Source organism: Eucalyptus grandis, chromosome 10 (assembly GCF_016545825.1).
Source record: "Eucalyptus grandis isolate ANBG69807.140 chromosome 10, ASM1654582v1, whole genome shotgun sequence".
Classification (NCBI taxonomy): domain Eukaryota; kingdom Viridiplantae; phylum Streptophyta; class Magnoliopsida; order Myrtales; family Myrtaceae; genus Eucalyptus; species Eucalyptus grandis.
In genome coordinates, this window is record NC_052621.1 from 9,534,043 (window position 1) to 9,558,275 (window position 24,233).

General features: G+C 40.6%; 2 protein-coding genes across 2 annotated transcripts in view; one reads left to right on the plus strand and one right to left on the minus strand.

The window, feature by feature from the left end:
• Window positions 1–47: 47 nt before the first annotated feature.
• Window positions 48–4,493, minus strand: LOC104421596 (endoglucanase 5). The gene is made up of 11 exons (XM_010033602.3): window positions 4,235–4,493; window positions 3,931–4,143; window positions 3,332–3,532; window positions 3,044–3,130; window positions 2,746–2,910; window positions 2,188–2,311; window positions 1,872–2,035; window positions 1,270–1,603; window positions 1,089–1,133; window positions 824–865; window positions 48–727 (listed from the first exon to the last, which is right to left on the minus strand). The coding sequence occupies exons 1-11, from the start codon at window positions 4,442–4,444 to the stop codon at window positions 441–443; spliced, it is 1,872 nt and encodes a 623-aa protein (XP_010031904.2). The 5' UTR covers window positions 4,445–4,493; the 3' UTR covers window positions 48–440.
• A 2,007-nt stretch (window positions 4,494–6,500) lies between these two features.
• Window positions 6,501–24,233, plus strand: part of LOC104421597 — a 29,463-nt gene continuing 11,730 nt past the window's right edge. The window contains 7 exon segments of the mRNA XM_010033604.3: window positions 6,501–7,037; window positions 8,508–9,228; window positions 10,040–16,029; window positions 16,795–18,293; window positions 18,550–18,813; window positions 21,055–21,275; window positions 23,551–23,822. Coding sequence (XP_010031906.2) covers window positions 6,700–7,037; window positions 8,508–9,228; window positions 10,040–16,029; window positions 16,795–18,293; window positions 18,550–18,813; window positions 21,055–21,275; window positions 23,551–23,822 — 9,305 coding nt within the window. The 5' untranslated portion in view covers window positions 6,501–6,699.

The following is a 24,233-nucleotide window of genomic DNA, read 5'->3' on the forward strand; positions in this document are numbered from 1 at the left end:
GAGAGTTTTCTGCAATGAGGTTTACATAAAGGAACCGAAATCTCATCTTTCATGTAATCTAACAGTTGATATTGATTTTTCAACTGTGCCCTTTTAAGGCATTGTCAGGCGTATCAAGATACCGGCACACTATGTAAAAAAATGAAGATAGCACAGGATTAGGAAGAAATCATTGCGCATTTTTTTTTTTTTTTTTGCTTTATCTGGGATTCGATCCTGGATCTTTGCCCGTGCCGACCCCCCATACACTTAGGCCCCATGCCCATTGTCCTGCGCATGGTCCTTTGCAAAATGTAATTCATGTTTATGTGATTATGAAGGAAACTTCCGTGTTACAGTTGCGATCCAATTAAAAGGAAAATTTTCCTCCTTGAATCAGAAAAATTGCAGAGAGGTCTTCCTAACTCTGCTCTGAACTCACTTTTCAATTTTTAGAGTCATTAATGGTAGCTTACAACTGAAATTTTAGCTTGAGGACCACCCTGAACATACACAAACGTGTACTGCGACCCAGGTTTCAGGACCTGCGACTGAGGGAGCTGATAGATGTTCTTTTCTTGGCAGGGTGTGAGTCCCCACAAAGGCCCTGAGAGATTCTCCATCTGGAGCTTAAGATCCGAGATTGGCTTCTGCAATGTGTTCTTGATGATGACCTGGTGCCGGAAATACATCGCCCCTCCATGACTCCACGAACTCGTTATCGAGTGAAGGAACTGAACAGGGGACTCTGTAGAAGTTGGGAAAAGTTTCACAACATTCAAATTATAAGGACTTTGATTTAAATCACATTCTGGAACATGAGAAACAAGTTCGTGTCACTCACTCGGAACTGTGTAGGCCGGTGGTGTTTTCTGGGAGTAGCTGCCTGCAAAATTAGAAGAATCGTTCATCTTCATCTCCCCTTATGAAAGTGAAGTTTTAGCTTTGATGGTAAGAAGAAAATAGTATTCCTGGAGCTATGCTAGTAAAAAATACACCGATATATTAGTGTAATCTAAGACGATAAGTAAGTCGAAACATGTAATACTTCAGAACATGCAGTTCAATAGAAGATAAGGAAAAAAAAAAATTCAAGAATGTCGACTCACCAGGCGATGTTGAAGGAGTCACTGGTCTTTGATCTTGATAGGAACCTACACCAAGGAGCCAAATTAAGTAAGCAGAGAAGATTAGAACACACGGTTTAGTTTCAGTGCAGCTCAAGTACAGTAGCCCCCCTAGTTCTCACTGGTTTGATGTTATGTTGGGCACGTATCCTGAGATTTTTACCTGGCGCTCCGTATGCGCTTTGTAGCTTGGAGAAGAGGCCTATGAGCGGAGCGCAGGCTGAAAGAGTGGGCTCGGTTTGCTCGTAATTCGATCTGTCATCGTAGAACCCGTCGTTCTTGTCCGGACCGCCCACGAGGGCACCGTATATCACGTTTGGGTTCCCTTGAGGGCGGTGGTACCACGCATCAAAGCCTTGCACGCATTTAACTGGAGACTGCAGGACAGAGATAGGGGCGATGGAAGCGCCTCTGTGATGAACATGCGTGGGATAACTCTGTCCGTATCCCACCAGATAGCTTATAGACTTAGGATTCTTCCCAAGGATATAATCGCCCTGCGGGATTCAATCGATAATACAGTCAATTCAGAAAAAAACTGGGAGGATATCTAGTAAATAATCAGACACGTTCCTATGTAAAGTGAGTGCCTCATTTTTTCTGACCTATGTGCTTGATGTATGATCAGAAAATGAAAGCGAAAGCATATTGAGTTTCTCGGCAAACTAGGATGCATCCGACCAAAGTGCATTCTCGTCGATAATACTCAGTAATGAACTTGTTATTGATGTTCCTTGGTAAGCAAGTAACTTGGTATGTGGATACCTGAGACTTGGCAAAGTTGAGAAGATCCTGAGGCTGAACTTCCCCGTTCGGGCACGTGACCTTGGCCTTCGACGGGGACAAGTAACCAGAGTAAACAGCAAGAAGGAACGATGCGGAAGACACGTACTGCATGTTGTTCCACTCGTGCATGTACATCAACCCACCTGAGGATCACAGAACAGTAAATCGTCGCGTAGGCGCATCTGTAAACTCAAAATCCATCGGATGCTTTCACGCGAAAGTAGCTTAAGCGATTTGAAGAACTGGAAGAGCAAGAGAGAGAGAGAGAGAGAGAGAGAGAGATTGTGCAGCCAACCTGGAGTCCTGTTGACATTGTAACCGTTGTTCTTCTGCATGCAGGCACACATGAAGTACTCTGCTTTCGCCTGGTATTGCTTTAGAATCGAAGCATGCGGACTATACGGGTTGTCCATCAGTACCTGCCATCAGAGAGGCCAAGTGACTTAAGTACAAGAAATCAACTTAAGCTATTGGGATTATGGAACTAGATCAACTCAAAAAAATTAAGAGCCGATGATCAATCTTTGCAAAGCAGATGCATCGGTTCAATCGGTCTTGTCTAGCAGGTGTCGGATCAGACAAGCACCTTATTAAAAGTAGCTATGGCCACATGATGATGTGAATTTAGATTGAAAATCCAGGAATTGAGCTATCTCAAAGATGATCATTTGCTAAGTCTGGGCTGAGCTAGGGCATGCGGGTCTAATGTGTTATCCAAGCCCGCCCATAGCCCCGAACCTAGATCGAAATATTCGGACCTAGCCTTGAAAGTTGAGCTGGCTGGGCCTTTTAACTTAAGGTCACTAGGCCCGCCCGCCCGCCCGCCCGCCAGCCGGATCTAATGAGAAATTACCTTGGAGAGGAGGACTTGCACGCCAGCATATTTGGTGTCCCAGGAGAACTCTTTCACTCCCCAGCTGATCCCTCCCATCGATTCTGCATTGTCAATTGCATATTGCAAGTACTTTTGGTCACCTGTTGCTCTGTACAGCCATGTCGCCCCCCACAGCAACTCATCCTTCAACGTTCAAAAGTTAATAAACAGATCAATAAATCTCGAAATATCGATAATTTGTCCAATTAAAAGGTGATTGAACAAACTATATAACCACAAAAAAAAAAAATGGAAAGAAGACTTCTTTTGTGCTTACGGAATAGCTGGAGGATGGATAGAACTGCTGAGCAGACTGGATCGAGTCGTCGTATTGGCCTCTGAATCTATCCGCGAACGAGAACAGCTGCACGTTTATTTGCACTTACTTGCTTTAGCATAATGTATAAGTAGAACATAATTGTTTTCTTTTCAATTGAGTTAATCGATTACTAGATAAATATCATCCTTGGACAGTAAGTTTAAGTGGTGAGTTCATTCCAAAACATGATTTTCAAAATCCCATCAACAGCTTTGCCTCCGTTGTTTGAGAGAGCTGCTGACTCACTTGCTTCGCGTGGGCTAAGAGGAGATTGGAGTAGGAGGAGTTGTAAGGCTGGAAAGCCATGGAGGCCGCCGCCAAGGCGGCAGCAGTCTCGCCAGCGAGGTCCGAGCCGGGGTTCTCATGGTCGAGCTTGTAAGCGGTCCTAGGAGTTGTCATGTCCTCAGCTCGCTCCCAGCAATAGTGGTCTGAATTGCCGTCACCCACCTGAAAAAACCGAAAGGATTCTAAGCTTCATGGAAGCAAATCGTCAAGGCTCTGTTGAAATATAAAAGAGGTTGTTGAGAGAAATCAAGACTCTTCTCAACTAACTAGCCGTTGTATATATACGTGAGTTTGGTCAACAAACACCCATATTGCGTTTTGCCAATCTCTCTTGAAAGATCCTGCTAATCTTCATAGAAATTTTCGAACGCAATGCGACAGTAAATCAAATGGAGCAACATGAATTCGGGTCGGTCGTCGGGAGTTCATAAGACTGCATCCGACTGCCTTTTTCATTTCAAATCATGGTAGCGAGAGAGAGAGACTCGGCTCGACCATCGAGAGGCGTGCCGGGTTCGGCAGCCGGCAGGTGAATGGGATGTATATATGGCGGTGCGTACCTGAGCCCAGAGAACGTCGGGTTGCGGGTGAGCCTTGAGGATGTAGTCGGTGCCCCAGCGGATGGCCCGCAGCGTGTGGTCCATCTGGTTCAGGCCGGTGATCTCCTTCCTGAACTCGGCCACTCCCCATGCCAACATCGTGATGGTGAACGCCATGGGGAGCCCGAACTTGACGTGGTCGCCGGCGTCGTAGTAGCCTCCGACCAAGTCCACCTGCCAAGTTCAGATCATTCCCACACCTTCTCAGCTTGCATTACATGAATAGCAAAACGTGACAACCGATGAGACTAAGAGAGAGGCTGACCCCTTGAGAGAAGCCGTCATGGAGGGCGGAGTGGCCGCGCCACTTGACCCGCTGGTCGGTAGGGAGCTTCCCCGACCTCTGCGCTTCGAAGAACATCAAGCTCTTCTCCACCGCATCCCCGTAGCCAGCAGCCGTGGCTGAGCTGCCGGACATGCTGAGTGAGATCAATATCGCTGCCGCGACCGCAACACGCCCCGTGAACGACTTCATCTTTAGCTCCACCGTGATCTCCTCCCCCCTTCTCTCTAAATTTCAGTTGAGAGAATGTGCATAAGCTTGATCTTAAATAGAGAGAGAAAGAGAGACATAGAGAGAGAAGGCTTGAATGTTTCTTGGAGGATGGTTGGAGGAGGAGGTGGTGGTAGCCTTCACGTTGTATGGAAAGAAGAAAGCCTGGAGCTGCCCACGTCGGTGCGCTTGCAAGCTGAGAGGAAGACGAGTGACGTGGGTCCATCTGGGCCGCCCATCTGGTCTCCGTGTCGGGTAATCCAACGAGTACCTTTACAGGGAGTTATAATAATGGAATAATTAATCAGGAGCGTTTTTTCCCGATAATTATGATTCTTTTTTCAAGATTTTCAGTTCGGTAGGCGACCAAAGGAGGAGAGGGAAGCGAAGTTGAGGCACACACGTTTGTGCGCGCAAGAATTTCAGAATAAGAAAAAAAATGTTGACCAAAAATGAAGTATAAGTAAAAAAAAATATGATAAAGGTAACAAATTATTTTTTATTAGGAAATGAATATAAATTTTTATAAGATAGGATCGCAGATAGTCAACCTATTTCTATTCCGTGGCATATGCATGGAATAAGAGATTTTTTATTTTGGTGGACTCCTTTTAAAGTACCATTTTTGTCCACCATTTTGGAGTATGTGATATCAACTTTGGATATTTAATGAAATTTTTGGTTATCTTCATGATCGTGGTTAGTCTAAATTCATCGTGACGTTGATTGTATGTCGAATTTGTATTTACTTGTTTGATTAGTAATATAGTTATAGATTTCGTAATATGAGAACTTAAGTGCTTGGTAAATGATAAATTTTGTTAAAATCTTTTAATTTTATAATTTACTTTTCACCCTTTGGTAATGTCATTTATAAATTTAGCTCGTACACTACCCTTTGGGTTTTTAAAATAACTTCTCATTTCGTAAAATCCTCTTCTATAAAGTAACTTCAGTAATATTTCATATTATATAATGATTGTTAGATGAAGTTCGTAAATGATCTTTTTATTAGTAAACTGTATGTGAGTGGACCCTAAGATAACTTTTAGTTCATAAATTACCTTTTCAAATAAATTGTAGTAATTTATCTTTATTGTGTCATGAAGTTGAATAAAGTTTCTCTAGCTACCCTTTCGATTAAAAAAATCTTTTGGTTGCATGAGTTAATTTTCTTCATTTGTATTTATTGTCAATAGTATCTTTTATTTTATTTTATTATTTTTTTTGGTGACAATAGTATCTTTTATTGCATCGTACATGTTCAATAAATTTTGTAAGGTACTTTTTAATTTCGTAAATTACCTACCTACTCACCCATAAGGTATTTTGTAATAATATCGCATGTTAAATTGTACATGATAAATAAAGTTTGTAAAAGGCATTTTGAGTCGGTAAAATACTTTATTGCTTCATAAATAACAATATCATTTTTGCGTTAAACATTCAAATCATGAATGACAAAACAAGTTTGTATATAATCTTTCTGTTCATAAAATACTTTTTTATTTTGTAGAATACCTTTTGGCTTTGTAATGTTCGCAAAGTATTTTTTGAGTCTATAAAATACTTTTTCATCTCGTAAATTAAAGTGTTATTTTCACATTAAACATTCAAACTATAAATGACAAAATAAGTTTGTTAACAAATCTTTTGGTTCGCAGGATACTTTTTATATCCTAGATTACCTTTTGGGCTCGTAAATTTCGTAGAAAAAAATCCTAAAAATCGTAAACGACATTGATAAAAATTACCATAAGTCATCTGAACCAAAAAGTAGATAAATTAAAAAGACCATAAGTGATGGGAATATTTTGTAAACGGGACGTGGGCCCGTTTGAACGGGGCCCGAGAAAAAAACTCCACCGTCTCCTCCTCTTCTTCCGAATCATATTTTTCAAAAAAAAAAAAAGAAAAGTAAAAATTTTTGCGGACGGAAAGCCGAGCCACTACCGACGGCGACTCCCGTGCATCCAGGACGCCGTTTTAATTTCATGTCCGTGCTGACGGCGACCGTGACGTAATCGCGAACGGAGGCCTTTACAAGAAACCAGACCGACGATCCTCGCTTGTTCCCCAATCCAGAATCCTCCACCGACTTCCCCAACCTTCCGATTCCGATTCCGATCGCGATCCTCCCGAACGTCTTCGCCGGCGCCATGCCTTGAAGCCCCGCCGCGCACCGGCGCCGGGCTCATCGCCGCCCGATCATCGAACCGCCCGCCGCGAGCGAAGCGATGGCGGCCTCGCCGGCGATCTTCATCGAGGACTTCGGCCAGAAGGTCGACCTGACGCGGCGCATCAGGGAGGTCCTGCTCAACTACCCCGAGGGCACCACGGTGCTGAAGGAGGTGATCCAGAACGCCGACGACGCCGGCGCCACCACCGTGCGCCTCTGCCTGGACCGCCGCGCCCACGGCTCGGGGTCGCTCCTGTCGGACTCCCTCGCGCAGTGGCAGGGCCCCGCCCTGCTGGCCTACAACGACGCCATCTTCTCGGAGGAGGACTTCGCCAGCATTTCGAGGATCGGTGGGAGTAGCAAGCATTCGCAGGCGACGAAGACTGGCCGCTTCGGGTACGTGCGTTCGCCGCATATTACATGGATGATGAATGTGGTTGGAGTTTTGTGCTGAGTTCGGTATTTCCTCTAGCGGGAGTGGCTCTGGTACTGTAACATGGAAGTGTCAGAGTTTACTGATCAGGAAGAGAGTGGAACTGTGGTAGTTTGTTTGAAATTATGAGAACCCTGTAGTAGCAGCAATTCCTCCCATTTGTAAAATACTTTTTGGGAGTACTAAGTTGTTGATGCATTCCTGGATTCTGCAATGGGATGAGTGGTTCAGCTGTTGCTGCATGTGATTAATCAGGATTATGAACACTGAGGACAGTGCAGCTTTTGATCTCTTGCAGTCCTGAGCACGTTTTCTGGACTTCTAGAGCATGTGGAAGATGTGTGGTCTGATTTAGAACTATAACCTGTCGCAAGATTTCTGTTTGGGTTTCCTGAGAGAATCACAGTTTGGGTTCAAAATTGGGTAGCAAGCTGGGTATATGGGTTACTAATAGATGCAGTTCACATCATATGGTTCAGTCATTCACTAGAGATTGTGTACTTCTTATCTTCCAAAAGAAATAACTCATTTTAGAAGCATGTTGGTAAAGAGCATCTTGTTAACTATTGTCCTGGGGCACTTGTTAAGCATACTCAATATGGAATGCTTCAATTTTCAAATCACCTACATAGCACGAGTAGAGTTAGTGCATACAATTTCCTTGATTGGACGTGTAACGAGTGTCTTGTACCAAGTGGCAACTTTTAACTAGGTTCTGGTAGAAGAGGATATCTGCAGTTTCACACACCCTAAATGTAAATGGGGATATCTTTTTTTTTTTTTTTTCATAGTTTGTTGTGGAGGAATTTCACATAAAAAGCACAAGATATCGTTTATCAAGTTGGTTTGAAGAAGTACTTTTTGTCGACATGCAAAGTTGAGCAAGGTCAATTCTTATGTTATATGAAAATGGACTAGCAAAATTAGTCCATCCACAGGTAGAAGATTGGTATTTTTTGGTAAAAAGTTCATGAGCAGCTCTATAAGCCTAAGGTTATGTCACATAATCATGAAAGTAACAATCTATAGTTGCTGATGATGTAAGCAATCGGTCAATCATAGACTAAAACTAGCACAAGGACATATACCGCGAAACAATATTGACCTGATTAGATGCCCAAATTGAATTTGAAGCGGCAATCAAGTCTCCATGCCGTCGTTGATTTTAGCTTTAGATTTAATTTTGTGTTTTTGTTTGGTTTCGGGTATTTATGTCAACGTTCCTTCATTGATTGACAAGCATGCCATTTGGATTTTGTTTCCCATCATAGATTTTTTAATTAAGCATGCCATTTGGATTTTCTTTCCCATCATGTGTTTTTTAATTAAGTGAAATAGATCCGTTGATGTTCTATTTTTTAGAAACATTGTCACAGTCCATTGATTTTTGAATCTTTTCTTGACTTCATCCTAACTATGATTTTGTCACTCAGGGTTGGCTTCAATTCGGTGTACCATTTAACTGATTTGCCCTCTTTCGTGAGTGGGAAGTATGTTGTGTTGTTCGATCCTCAGGGTGTTTATCTTCCTCAGGTGTCTGCAGCAAATCCTGGAAAAAGGATTGACTTTGTCAATTCTTCAGCTATTTCAATATATAAGGATCAGTTTTCTCCATATTGTGCATTTGGTTGTGACATGCAAAGTTCGTTTTCTGGAACTTTATTTCGGTTTCCACTGAGAAATGCTGATCAGGCTGTCAACAGTAAGCTTTCTAGGCAAGCTTACGAGGAGGATGATATCCGTTCAATGTTCACTCAGCTGTATGAGGAGGGAGTTCTAACGCTGCTTTTTCTTAAGAGCGTTCTGTCTATTGAAATGTATATCTGGGACGTTGGACAACCTGAGCCTATGAAGCTTTATTCTTGTTCTGTTTGTTCTGCGAATAGCGAGACAATTTTGCATCGTCAGGCATTTCTTACCATGTCAAAATCAGCTGATTCTAAAGATAGCGAGATGGATTCTTTCTCACTGGACTTCCTGAGCGAAACATCCAGTGGGAATAATTTTGAGAAGAAGGTCGATACGTTCTACATAGTTCAAGCAATGGCATCCAGATCCAGTAGAATTTCTTCTTTTGCATCAACTGCTTCAAGAGAACATGATATGCACCTTCTGCCTTGGGCTTCTGTTGCAGCATGCATATCACCATCTGATGTAACTCGCAATTCCTTCTCTCTCAACATAGAGAAACTTATTTGCAGCTCTCTATCTATTTGGGGAGTGTTCTATGGGACTACAGGATGTACTTATTTTAAGAGGAGCTCTCGTGTAGAATTTGCATTCATTTTGTACATTTTGTTGATGTCTTCAAGGAGATAATATTATCAGATTCCAAGCCGATCTAAAGGCAGTGTTGGCATGATTTTATAACTAATCCATTGTTGGGAATTTCGTTAGTGAGGGAATATTTTGCCGTCACTTATTTACATAGACTTGTTATCTGAGCTGTAAATGGAACATTGGCTTTTTGACTGTCTTTTTACTTCTTTCTTAAAATATCTATTAGAAGAAGAATTAATTGAAACTGCGCCCTGCAGCTGTGCTGAAATGTGTTAAAAAACTGTTAACAATTTTCCTGAGAATCTCTTACACTTTCACATGTATTTATCATACACATATTATTCCTGACGATCTGCCTCCATGGTTATTCCTAGTAGGGCGAGGCAGACTGCTTGCATCAGTTTTTAAGATAAAATCAAGTCGACAAAGCTCCTGTTCACTTCTGTCAATTGGAATAACTGGGAACATTGATTATCACTCGTTGACTGTGTCATCTCCTTAAAATACAAATCCTTTTATATATGTCATCTTAGGGAAACTTTTCTCCTTTCCTGCTTATTTTTGCTATGCCAGTTTGCTGAATGGATGCCCTTGAAACTGTCTAAGTCCCTCTTTGCTTTCACAGTTCAGTATCTTCCTGAGGAGCTTCCTTCAGAGAAATAATTCATGCTCTTTATTCTTTTAGCAGACAAGTGTTCTCAAGCTTGGTGGTGCATCTTGTTTTCTTCCGTTGCCTGTGAGAACTGGACTGTCAGTGCAAGTCAATGCATATTTTGAGGTGTCATCAAATCGTCGTGGAATTTGGTATGGAGATGACATGGATAGAAGTGGGAAAGTTCGTTCTGTCTGGAACAGGCTTCTTCTGGAAGATCTTGTAGCACCTATTTTTGCACGGTTGCTGCTTGGTGTTCAACAGGTACTTGGTCCAACTGATTTATACTATTCCTTATGGCCTGTTGGTAGATTTGAAGAGCCATGGAATATTTTAGTCGAGTACATATTCAGAAACATTGCCAATGCCCCTGTGTTATATTCTGAGATTCAAGGAGGAAATTGGGTCTCACCTTCTGAGGCCTTTCTTCATGATGCAGAATTTGATGGAAGCAAAGAACTTGGGGAAGCCTTGATTCAGCTAGGAATGCCCATTGTCTCTTTGTCCCATCAATTGTTTAGTATGATCTTGAGTTATGCATCCATTTTTCAACAGAAAGTAGTCACTCCACATAATGTACGGCAGCACCTGAAAGGATGCAGAATTCTAAGATCCCTGAGCAAGTCTGCCAAACTTGTTTTGTTGGAATATTGTCTTGAGGACTTGATTGATGCTGATGTTGGCACTCATGCTTATGACATTCCTTTGCTTCCTCTTGCAAATGGTGACTTTTGTTCATTATCAGATGCCTCAAAAGGGTCATGTTACTTTGTCTGCAATGAACTTGAGTTCATGCTGCTTCAGAAAGTCTTGGATAGAGTGATTGATCGCAATATCCCTCTCCACTTACTGGGCAGACTTACATCTATTGCTAAATCCTCAAGGGCCAATCTTACTCTTTTCAGCATTGATCATCTCATACAATTATTTCCCAGCTTTGTACCTGGGGATTGGAAGTATAAGAACACTGTGTTCTGGGACCCAGAGAATTGTCGAGACCATCCAACTCCGTCATGGTTTTTGTTGTTCTGGCAGTATGTAAAAGCTGAGTGTGAAAAGTTGTCTTTGTTTAGTGAGTGGCCAATTTTACCATCCACATCTGGTCATTTGTGTAGAGCTTCTAGAAGATCAAGACTGATTAGGGGGAATGATTTGAGTGACAAGATGAAAGATATCCTAGCAAAATTTGGATGCAAGATACTCAGTCCTGACTTCGGGGTTGAACATCACGATTTGTCGCACTTTATATGGGAAAGTAACATCACAGGTGTCCTGGAATCTATTTTTGACTCTATCTCTTTGAATGGTGGAATAACTCAAACTTTCCAGAGTGTCGGAGCAGAAGAAAGGGATGTTCTTCGAATATTTCTTCTCGATTTTAAGTGGTACATTGGAGGTCGTGTGAATGATCTTGACCTTCAAAAGTGCAGGAAGCTTCCAATTTACAAGGTATATTCGCCTGGATCTGATCTGAATATTGAGTATGCTGACTTAGAAGTTCCTCATAAGTACTTACCCCCATTGGATATCCCAGAGAGCTTTCTGGGCGTTGAGTTTGTTATGATCTCTTCAACAACTGAAGAGGAGATCTTTTCGAAGTATTATGGAATCGAGAGAATGGGAAAGGCGCGTTTTTACAGAGAGCAGGTCTTTTGTAGACTAAGGGATTTGCAACCTGAAACCCGCGATGGCCTTATGCTTTCGGTGTTGAAGAATCTGCCGCAATTGTGTCTTGAGGACCCTTTTCTGAGGGAATGCTTGAGAAGTTTGGAATTTGTTCCAACCAAGAGTGGTTTGATCAAATGTCCTTCAGTCTTATATGATCCTCGTGTAGAAGAAATATATACTTTGCTGGAAAATTCTGATTGTTTCCCGCATGGTTCTTTTCAAGAATCTGAGATTTTGGACATGCTGCAAGGTTTGGGTCTAAGGACATCGATTTCCCCGGAGACAATAATTGAAAGTGCACAACAGGTGGAGAGGTTGGTCCATGAGGATCCACAGAAGGCATATTACAGAGGCAAAGTGCTGCTTTCTTTTCTAGAGGTGAATGCAATGAAGTGGCTGCCAGACAAGTTGGAGGATGAACAGGGAAAGGTAAATAAAATGGTTTCTCTTGCTGCTGTTGCGTTCAGACCTCGCAACTTGAAGTCTGACCTTGAAAAGTTTTGGAATGATCTTCGAATGATCTGCTGGTGCCCTGTTCTGGTATCTGCCCCATTTAAGTCTTTGCCATGGCCTGTTGTCTCTTCCAATGTGGCTCCTCCAAAGCTTGTACGTTTGGAGAGGGACCTGTGGCTTGTTTCTGCAAGCATGCGGATACTGGATGGGGAGTGCTCATCCACTGCCCTGTCACATGGGCTTGGATGGTCTTCCATGCCTGGGGGAAGCGTGATTGCTGCCCAGCTGCTCGAACTTGGGAAAAATAATGAGACTGTGGATGACCTGGTGCTCCGGCAAGAATTGGCTTTGGCTATGCCAAGGATATACTCATTATTGAAAGGTCTGCTTGGCACAGATGAAATGGACATTGTAAAGGCTGTTCTTGAAGGTAGTAGGTGGATTTGGGTTGGAGATGGATTTTCAACATCAGATGAGGTTGTCCTTGATGGTCCTCTTCATTTGGCTCCTTATATTCGTGTCATACCTGTTGACTTAGCTGTGTTTAGAGAATTGTTCTTAGAGCTTGGTGTTAGGGAGTTCTTGAAGCCTGTCGATTATGTTGATATCCTACACAGAATGGCTATGAGAAAAGGTTCCTTGCCTCTTGATCCCCGGGAAATCAGGGCTGCCATTCTGATTGTGCAACATCTATCCGAAGTTCAGGTCCAGGATCAAGTTAAGATATACTTACCAGATGTCTCTGGCAGACTCTTCCCTTCAAGCGAATTGGTTTATAATGATGCACCCTGGTTGCTAAGCCCGGATTATTCTGATAGCTCATTTGGTAGTGGATCTAACTGTGTCTTAAATGCAAAGACAAGGGTTCAAAAATTAGTTCATGGGAATATTTCCAATGATGTTGCAGAGAAGCTTGGTGTTTGCTCTCTCCGGAGGATCTTGCTAGCTGAGAATGCTGATTCCATGAATTTAAGTTTATACGGAGCTGCTGAAGCTTTTGGACAGCATGAAGCCTTGACAACGAGACTTAAACATATTCTAGAAATGTATGCAGATGGACCAGGAGTCCTTTTTGAACTTGTCCAGAATGCAGAGGATGCAGGTGCTTCAGAGGTGACATTTCTCTTGGATAAAACCCAGTATGGGACTTCTTCTGTTCTCTCTCCCGAAATGGGAGAATTGCAGGGGCCTGCATTGTGCTGCTTTAATGACTCTGTTTTTAGTCCACAAGATCTATATGCCATCTCACGAATTGGTCAGGAAAGCAAACTAGAAAAGCCTTTTGCTATTGGAAGATTTGGGCTGGGATTTAATTGTGTATACCACTTTACAGACATTCCTGCATTTGTTTCGGGGGAAAATCTTGTCATGTTTGATCCCCATGCTTGTAACTTGCCTGGGATCACTCCTTCTCACCCAGGCTTGCGAATCAGGTTTGCAGGGAGAAATATTCTGGAACAATTCCCTGATCAGTTCTCTCCTTTCTTGCACTTTGGCTGTGACTTGCAACATCCATTTCCTGGTACCTTCTTCCGCTTTCCCCTTAGGAATGCAACTGTTGCTTCTAGAAGCCAAATAAAGAAAGAAACTTACACTCCCGAAGATGTCATGTCTCTCTTTGTTTCCTTCTCTGAGGTTGTTTCTGATGCTTTGCTTTTCTTACGCAATGTCAAAACTATCAGCATTTTTGTCAAGGAGGGAACTGGTCACGAGATGCAACTTTTCCATCGTGTGCAAAAGCATGTGATCCAAGAGCCACAAGCAGAACATCAGGCATCGCATCAGATTTTTAGCTTTATTGATGGAAATAAACACAGTGGAATGGATAAAGGTCAGTTTGTGAGAAAATTGGTTGAATCCATTGGTAAGGATCACCCTTGCAGATGTCAAAAGGTTATCGTCAGGGAGCAAGGCTCGTGCGGTGCTCTATCACACTTCTGGATTACCAGTGAATGTTTGAGTGGCGGGAGATCTAAGGACAACTTAGCAACCTCCACTGGCAAGTCTGCTAATTTTGTTCCTTGGGCTTGTGTTGCTGCTCATCTACATTCTGAAACAGTTGAAGATAAAAGTGATTCTGATTCTTGGAAGGAGGATGCTTCCTTGATCATCCCAGAGCTATTTCAAGTAGCTGTGGCATCAACTAAGGATAAGCAGGAGTTTGAGGGCCGTGCCTTCTGTTTTCTCCCACTTCCTATCAGCACAGGTCTTCCTGCACATGTTAATGCATACTTTGAGTTGTCATCAAACAGGAGAGACATTTGGTTTGGGAATGACATGGCAGGGCATGGCAAAAAACGCTCTGATTGGAATCTTTACCTCCTTAAGGATGTGGCTGCCCCAGCGTATGGTCACTTGCTTGAGAAACTTGCAGTGGAGATAGGTCCATGTGATTTGTTCTTCTCGTTTTGGCCAACGGCAGTAAGATTAGAACCTTGGGTATCAATGGTGCACGAACTTTATGCTTCCATTGCTAACCTTGGTTTTCGTGTACTGCACACCAAAGCTAGGGGCGGCCAGTGGATAGCAGCCAAACAAGCTCTTTTTCCTGATTTTAAGTTCCATAAGGCATATGAGCTTGCTGAAGCATTGTCGGATGCTGGTTTACCTTTAGTGATGATTTCTGAGCCTATTGTGGAGAAATTTGCAGAGACATGCCCTTCACTGCATTTCCTCACACCTCATTTTCTAAGGTCGTTGTTGATTCGACGGCGACGAAATTTCAGCAATCGGGATGGAGTTATTTTGACCCTTGAGTATTGCTTGCTTGATCTAAATGGAACAGTTAAAACCGAAAATCTGTATGGTTTGCCACTTTTGCCTCTTGCTGATGGTTCATTTACAACTTTTGACAAGAATGGGATTGGGGAAAGAATTTACATTGCCCAAGGAGAAGAATATGGCCTTTTGAAAGATTTCCTTCCACATCAGCTAATTGATTCTGGGATTCCAGAAGAAGTTCATGTTAAGCTCTGTGATATAGCTAAAAGGGGAGACTCAAATTTGTCATTTCTCTCAAGCCACTTGCTCGAGAAACTTTTTGTGAAATTTTTGCCAGCAGAATGGCAGAATGCTACACAGGTGAACTGGTCGCCTGGACATGAAGGCCACCCAAGCTTCGAATGGATGAATCTATTCTGGAGCTACTTAAAGTTAAGTTGTCATGACCTGTCATTGTTTTCAAAGTGGCCCATACTGCCTGTTGGCAGCAATTTTCTCTGTCGACTCACAGAAAATTCCAATGTGTTAATAAATCATGGGTGGAGCGAGAATATGTCCTGTCTATTGGTGAAAGTGGGTTGTCAGTTCTTAAGACCCGACATGATAATTGAACATCCTCAGCTGGACAAGTTTGTGCAACCTCCAACAGCGATTGGCATATTAAAAGCTTTTAGTTCTATTACTGGTAAGCCCGAGAACATCTATAGCCTTTTCAGTGACGTGTCAGAAGGTGAGCTGCATGAACTGAAGAGTTTCATTCTTCAGTCCAAATGGTTTTTTGAAGAGCAAGTGGATGACCACCATATCAGTATTATCAGATCCCTTCCGATTTTTGAATCATATAGAAGCAGAAAACTTGTCAGCTTGAATAGACCAATTAAATTGCTTAAACCTAATGGTGTACGTGATGATCTCCTGAATGATGACTTCATACGTACAGAGACAGAGAGAGAAAAAATCATTCTGAAAAGGTACTTAGAAGTTCAAGAGCCAGAAAAGTTGGAATTCTACAAGGATTATGCACTCAAGCACATGTCAGAGTTTGTTAATGAGCCAGATGCTATATCAGCAATACTGCACGACATTAAGCTTTTGATTGATGAAGATAATTCTATTAAATCTATTCTTTGTGTGATACCTTTTGTTTTGGCAGCGGACGGATGTTGGCTTGAGCCATCCAGGTACTTTATTGGGTTATTCTTCATTATCTTTTTGTAGTGCTAGTGGATGCGGTTGAAATCTATCAGGGATGCTTTAAGTGTGTTTTGAATGTTCTACTTTTCTCTATCCTATTATTGTATTAAGCTTTAAGATTTGATTTCTGACATTGTAAATAGTCGAGTTTCAAGTCTTCATGGTCCATAAAATGCTCCATTTCTTATATCGTTTTTGCTTATTTTGCTCCCAATTCATCTACTCCAAGTCCGGCCTCCACATGGTTCCAATTTGGCATGCATATGATTGGGAGGGCATTACACTATGACATTGCTTGTATACAAGATTTATAATGGCTTTTATGTATGTATCTCCCTCCATCAAATAGCTTACGGTTTTAGGGTGGGATTTCTAACAATAAACACTACTTAACTAGGTTATTTATTATAGTTAGCGTTGTTTTCCTCATGCTTCATATGCTCATCATACATGCCATTTTCTTTATTAAATGAAAAAGTTGGTTCAGGGAGCTGTTGCTTACTGAGAAGGTAATTGTTATGTATATGTATATGTATATGTTTGTTTATAAATAAAAGTTGTGTATCTGCAATTGCACTTTTTTCCTCACTTATTTTTAAAAACTAATAATATATTTTCAATTATTGCTTTATGGACATAACTGCTACTAGGTAAGACTTTTTTTCATGGTGTGTTCCTAATTAGTGGAAAATAAATACATCAAATTCAACTACTTGATGCTTTCTTTTAATCACTGGCTGATATTTTGTCAGGCTTTACGACCCTCGTGTGTCTGAGCTGCAGAAGATACTGCATATAGAAGCTTTCTTTCCTTCTGAGAAGTTTTCAGATCCTGATATTTTGGACATCTTAATCGATCTTGGACTTCGAAGAACGTTTAATTATACTACTTTGCTCGATTGTGCAAGATCAGTGTCACTGCTCTACAATAGTGGAAATTTGGAGGCTCTTAACTATGGCACAAAGCTGCTTGGCATGCTAGATAATATAGCATGTAAAATCTCAGGTGATGGAGGGGGAAGACCTTCCAATGAGTTATCCAATTTGAGCACACTTCCTGGCGACAGTGCATTTTATGGAAGTAATAATAATTTTGACTCCAATGGAGATGAAGACAAAGCAGACCCTGTTCCATTCTTTGACACAGTAGTTGATGATATATCAGAAGAAGAGTTCTGGTCTGAATTGAAGGGTATTGCTTGGTGTCCTATTTGTTTGGATCCACCATTTGAGGGCTTTCCCTGGCTGAAATCCACCAGTCAAGTGGCTGCACCAAGCATTGTGAGGCCTAAATCACAGATGTGGATAGTATCTTCAACAATGCACATACTTGGTGGTGATTGTTGCTCGATGTACTTGATAGGTAAACTTGGTTGGATGGATCCCCCACCTGTAACAATCCTACTGACGCAGTTGATTGAGATATCAAAGCTTTATGGTCAACTTAAATTACATTCTTCTGTGGAACCTGTTTTTCGTGATGCTCTACAAGAGGGAGTCCTATCCCTCTATAGAGAATTACAAAAGTACATGGGTACTGATGATGTTGAAGTGCTAAAATCAGCACTTGATGGTATTTCCTGGGTCTGGACAGGAGATAGTTTTGTACCAGCAAGTGCCCTGGCTTTTGATTCACCAGTGAAGTTCTATCCTTATCTGTATGTTGTTCCATCTGAACTGGTGGAATTTAGGGACTTGCTCTTGGCGTTAGGTGTTAAACCTAGTTTTGATTTTCATGATTACGTTCGTGTGCTACAAAATTTGGGAAACGATTTGAAAGGCTCTACACTATCATTAGATCAGTTAAACTTTGTTGTGCGTATCCTAGAAGCTGTTGGTGATTATTGCTTGGATATACCTCTCTCTGAGTCATCTAGAACCTCCATTTTGGTTCCTGATTCTTCAGGAGCTTTGAGGTGGGCTGGGGACCTCGTTTATAATGATGCTCCTTGGATCGACACTAGCAATCTTCTAGAGAAACGGTTTGTGCATGATTGTATCAGCAATGATTTGGCAAGTAAATTGGGCATCCAATCACTTCGTTGCCTCTCATTAGTGGATGAAGAGACGACTAGAGATCTACCATGCATGGATTATGGCAAAGTAAAAGAGCTTTTGGCCTTTTTTGGGGGTGATGAGTTTTTATTGTTTGACCTTCTTGAATTGGCAGATTGCTGTAAAGCTAAGAAACTGCATCTGATAATTGACAAACGAAAACATGCTTGCCAGTCTCTGATGCAGCATAATCTCGGTATGTCCAAGCCACGCCTATGCTTTTTATCCAAATTCTTTTCTTCTTGCCTAGGATATTTCCTGTACTTCCAAAATGGAGGAAATTGCTTTTTGAAGGAGTATTGAATAGAACTTGCCACACCCATGAGATCCTTGCCTGCGTGTTACAGGTTTAGTAATGATGGTCATATCATACAGCAGAGACCGCTTTTTTTTTCTTTTTTTTTTTGTTCATGTTATCTTCAATCGTGCTTATATTGTTGAAACAATTTCAGCGGAGTTCCAAGGTCCTGGTCTAGTGGCTATTCTTGAAGGTGTTACCTTGAGTACTGAGGAAATAAGCAGTCTTCAACTTCGCCCTCCATGGAGGCTATGTGGTGATACCCTAAATTATGGTTTGGGATTGTTAAGCTGTTATGCTCTTTGTGATATCCTATATGTCATCTCTTCGGGCTACTTCTATATATTTGATCCTCGGGGTTTAGCTCTTGGGGCACCTTCAAGTTTTGCTCCAGCAGCAAAAGCTTTTTCATTGAGAGGTGATGTATTCTGTTTTGTGCTTCTCTTATTAATATCTTGTTGTTGTACTTCCCCCATATCCTTTCTTTGTTCAATGTGATTTAATTCCTTCCTTCATCTGTTGTTAAAACTAAATGATGCTATGGACCGGTGGAGATTAACTGGATGATGCAATGAGCTGATGGGTTTAGTAACTCTTATATTCCCAGAAGACAGCAACAATAGTAGAGAAACTGCCTCTGGTAGTTCTTGTTCTTTTGTTGGTTTGCATGGCTCATTAGTCTACTTGTCTTTTAACTGTTGAAATACAAGATTAGGCCACGTTCTTCAGTAATTAACAGTTTCCTGATTTAGGGGGATTAGAGGATCTTTGGGCTGGAAGTAGTGCAGAGCCCACTACCACCTTAGTTAATAGTCATTGTTATCATAAGGTGAGTCACCAATATGAGAACTAGGAAACGTGTGCTGAAAGTCTTAAAACTTGTGTGTCAAATGCTATTCAAATTGATTCCTTAATATTTTGATAGGAAAATTAAGTGTTATGACTTTATATCAAGGTACAGTACAGGATATGATAGGTCAGCCAGAAGCAATAGCTAAAAAGTGTTATTTGACAGTTCCATTATTTTTAAAATGTCATGCGATTGCAGGGGAGTAGGAATAAGTAGATTGAGGTGATTTTACCATGTTTTATTTGTGCATCATTAGTGGATTATGTGTACAAATCATGAAATTTTGCAACTTCAAATGAGGGATTAGGGATTTTTGAATTCCGGTGAGGGATTTAGGTTCTAATTCAATGGCTTGAAAAAAGTAGTTTAATTGGGCAAGATGGAGAGTGCATGCTGTTTATTGCAAAAGAAATGTAAAGGATTTGCTTATACAGTTGTCAAAAAAAAAATTGGAAGAATATGAAGATTAGCATGTCCCATGCACAAAGATAGTTACCTTTGTGAAAGTCAACTCTTAATTGGGTGACTTTCATGATTTTTACCCTTGAAGTCCCACAACAAGTGCCTTAGCCTTTTATCTACATTTGCCTTAGCCTTTTGTATCTACATTCAAGCTTTTACATTCTAAATTGCCGGGGAGTTGGATGTGTAGGTGTTGTACCCTCCTCAGTTTCAGAAGAGATGTAGCAGGATCTTCTCATGATAGATTTGTATTTGTTTCCAGCAAAAAATATATATATTTACAACCTCTTGTCATAAAAGGTTAAAGCTGTTAGAAAAGGTGCAGAAGATACTTATACCTTAAAACACTCCCCCTCACGTGAACTCTAATTTGACAGCGAAGGCCTTATGCATGCAAACCTGATGCTTGTGGGTGAAAGAATTGTTGAATCACTTTGTGCATAGTGAAGGAAACCTAAAAAGGGCTAAATAGGGGTTACGAGGGATCAAACTTGAGGCGCAATTGTCAGTTCTAAAGGCTTATGTTGTTTTAAAACAAATAGGAGTTTAACTATATCTTAGTATTACCTATTTATACCTATTATAAGCTCAATTGATCAAGAATTTGTCAATGTTTGTCTTTTTATCTGTTTAAAAACTTTGGCTCCATTTCTTTCGTGGAAAATGAATGATTTGGAAAACATTTTCCTTAAAATCACCACGTGTATTGCTTACCCAAAAAAATAAAATAAAAAATGAAAGAACAATATTTTCATTGTTTATGAAATGTTTAGATATAAATTGTTGTCGGTAATGAAACTTTTTCCATTGACTTATTATTTCAAGTGATACGAGGCAGTCATTTTTAGGAAAGTGTTTTTCTAATTATTTGTTTTTTGCAAACAAACTGAGCCTTAGTCAAATACAAGTTCTTAAAATGCATGGGAAATGGATGTTGGCCTGTCTTTAGGGATTGATGGCAGCCCTTGTTCGGCTGTCTCTCAGTGTCAGCATTGAGTAAGTTGAACCATATTTTGTTTCATTGGTTTTATTCTGTATTAGCTTGGCTTAAGACTGAAGGGAGAATTAAATTTGATTGAGATTCTGTATTTTCATTATATATGGGAAAAATGATCTCATCATGTTACCTGCTTTTTGTGCTATTATTGACATTTTCACTGCCATATTCATATCCCAATCTGTAGATATTTCTACTGGTACTTTATTTTGTAGAACCTTTACTTTTTCAATATTCTAAGATCAATTTACCCAGTTGATTGGATGAATGTATAATCCTCTGGCACTATGTGCTCTGCGCTTCGTGCTAATAGCTGAATCATTGAAGCTTACTGCTTGATGGCTTTTCAGGTACTAATTTGACGGCACGATTTCGTGATCAGTTTAGTGCGTTGCTGATTGATGAAGATGAATTGTGGTCACCATCTGGTTCTACTTTGGTCCGCATGCCCTTTTCACAGGAATGCATGAAGGATGGACTTGAAATGGGATTGAAGAACATTGAGTCGAAAACTGACAAATTTTTGGAGCATGCATCAAGAGTTCTTCTGTTTTTAAAGTCAGTCTTGCAGGTTAGGAAACAGTTAACTACATCGCAGATCCCTCAGGTCTCAGTAATGCATTACCTTGCTTGTACTATTAAACCGATTTTGCTTTTTGACTCTGTTAGAGTAATTAAATATTAAACCACGCCTTCATCTAACAGCTTAAGCTTTTAGAACAGTTGGCAGTGGTCTTACAAAATTCCACATGGTATTAGAGTAAGAGGTCTTGAGTTCAAATCTTTCCAGGCCCCTATTTGCCCCCCAATTATATATTTCCATGCCTTTAGGCTTAGGCCAAAGTCCAGTCTACGCGTGAGGGTGAGTGTTAAGAGTTATTAAATATTAAACTGTGCCTTCATCTAGCGGCTTAAACTTTTAGAATAGTTGGTAGTGGTCCCACAAAATCTCACAGACTCTTAACATGGGCAAACTTTGATGCTACAAATAATGCTTTTGAAGCCTTATTTTCTCATAGAACTGACAACTGTTGAGCTGAGCAGTGACCAATATCATAAAAAGTTCAGAAAAGATATTTTTTTGGTAAAAAAAAAAGAAGGTTTCCCAAGAAGTTTAACTAATGAAAGAACTGTTTGAAAGTGGTTTTACATTATTGGGAGGATTATTCCTTTTTGTGTTCAAAACTCTGTTCAATTGAATTACGATTGCAAAACTAATATCTTACATACTTATGCGAACTCCTTTTTCTAGTGGTTTAACAGAATAATAATTCCTTATCTAACCGTAGAATGAGCTTGCATTGTTGGGATATTATAGTAGGAGCTTAGAAATTGGTTGCTGAAAGCATAATTACTCCACTGGGCAAAGTGGGAGTTCAGGTTTAAATTGCAAGTTCCACATTAATTGAGAGTGTTCAAACTTATATCTAACTTATTGTCCTTTAAAAAACGGTACCAGTTTTGGTAACTGGAACCTTCTGCCAAGCCTGTCTCCAGATTTTCATAATCGACAAGTCTTACATTTCCACTTGTTTCAGTACAAATAAAACAGTGCCATACTTTAGGGAAGCATTTACAACACTCTTCATCTACATGCTTGCTCATTCCCTCCTTTTTATGATAACTAAAGAAAATTTCATGATGATGTACCTTTCCAATTTCTTTGTCTGTGGTTGGTTTAACTTCCCAAGAACTTAATTGATGTAATTTCGTGCATGAAAGGTAGCAATAGCTTGAGAAATATGTTGCCTAGAACTACCAAGCTGTATTAAAACATACAGAAAAATTGTCTTCCCAATGGCTTTTAATGTTGCACTGCTTATGGCACGAAGTGCTAGGCAGTGAAACACAAACATGCACATTTATATATAGAGATCAGAATGCTTTGTTGGATTTACGGTAGCTTAATTTTTGTTAAGATCAGAGAAGCTCTTTTAAGGTGGTTTTCACATGTGGAACGGCTACCTGTGGATGTCTAAGGAGAAGATGTGTTTTAAGAAGGAGACTTAAATATGGGTGGGAAGACTGAAAAGGATAAAGTGAAAAAATAAAATAAAATTCGAGCACTTAGATCTCTCAGTTGATACACAATTGAGAGCATGGTGCAATATATTAAAATAGCTGACCACTTTCCATGGATAAGACTCTAATTGGTGTTGTCTTTATTGTTGTCGTCAATCATCTATCTTAGACAGCTAACAGCTAATTAGACTTCAAGCTTCTTTTGGAGTTGAGTTGCTTTGATGATGGCTTCATCAGTAAGATTAGCATTTTGGAGATTCTTCCTGGAACATTTTACATATCTGGCAACATCATGTGGGGAAAGCAAGCAGATTCCAGGGTGAATGCTATTAAAACTGAAGATAGTCATCTTCACGCATAGTTGTGCAGTCGTGCACATCATTTTCCCCTCAAGTTGTAGTTAAGGTAGCTGTCAGGTCTAGCTGAGTGATCTTAATCCAAGCCTTAAAGACAACTTATACACACCCAAAAAAAATCAATGGGCTAGCCAATAGAGACCTGCAATTGATAAGCATATTAGGGGGAAAAGATCTTTGCAAATGAACTTACTGAAAGAAGGCATTAGGTATTTTTGGGAGACACATGTTCTATCTATTTGGATGTATCCACATGATGTTATTCTATCTTAGGCAGCACTTCTAGTGAAGTCCTCCTGTCTCAGACCTGGATTAGTGAGGGGAGAAACCCAGACATCTCTTAACAGTAATTTGTCGGAGTGACAGCAATCATGTATCTATTGATTCTACACCAGTGATGCTTATTTGTTGGACAACCTTCTGTGTAATGTGATTCCAATGTCTAACTTGATGTGTGCATTTGAATAGGTGACAATCTCAACGTGGGAGGAAGGATATGCAAAGCCATCAGAGCAGTACTCAGTTTCTGTTGATTCATCATTTGCTGTCACTAGAAACCCCTTTTCAGAGAAGAAGTGGAGAAAATTTCAGATATCAAGGTTATTTAGCAGCTCCAACACAAGTACAAAAGTTCAAAGTATAGATGTGATTGTCCATAAAGGAGCTACTAGAGTTGTTGACAGATGGCTTGTTGTGCTTAGCCTTGGTTCTGGCCAGACTAGAAATATGGCTCTTGATAGGTATTCTTTAAACTTCAGTATATTCACAACTTCTTTTGATTTACAGTTTGAATTGGGGATGTACCCCTCTCTCTCTCTCTGAGTTCTTGGCTATTGGTTTCCCAAGAAGCAGATTGATCCTACACATTGATTGTTTTTTGTGTTATTTTATGTCATTGAATAAAAATTAACCCCCTGAAAGTCATTTCTTACATATGCAAGTGGATGTTACAAGGGGCATAGTATGGAAGTGGTGGTTGTTGAATTTCATCGGTTATCTATTTGACACAAAATACTGCCTGTTTTAAAAAAGCTTTGATCACCAATGTTTTATTAAAAGCAGCTTAAGAAAAGGCATTTTTGGTGTGTGAAGTGGAGCATGTGTAGTATCTCTGAGTCTTAGGATGGTGATTGGCTGATTGGTCAGGCATT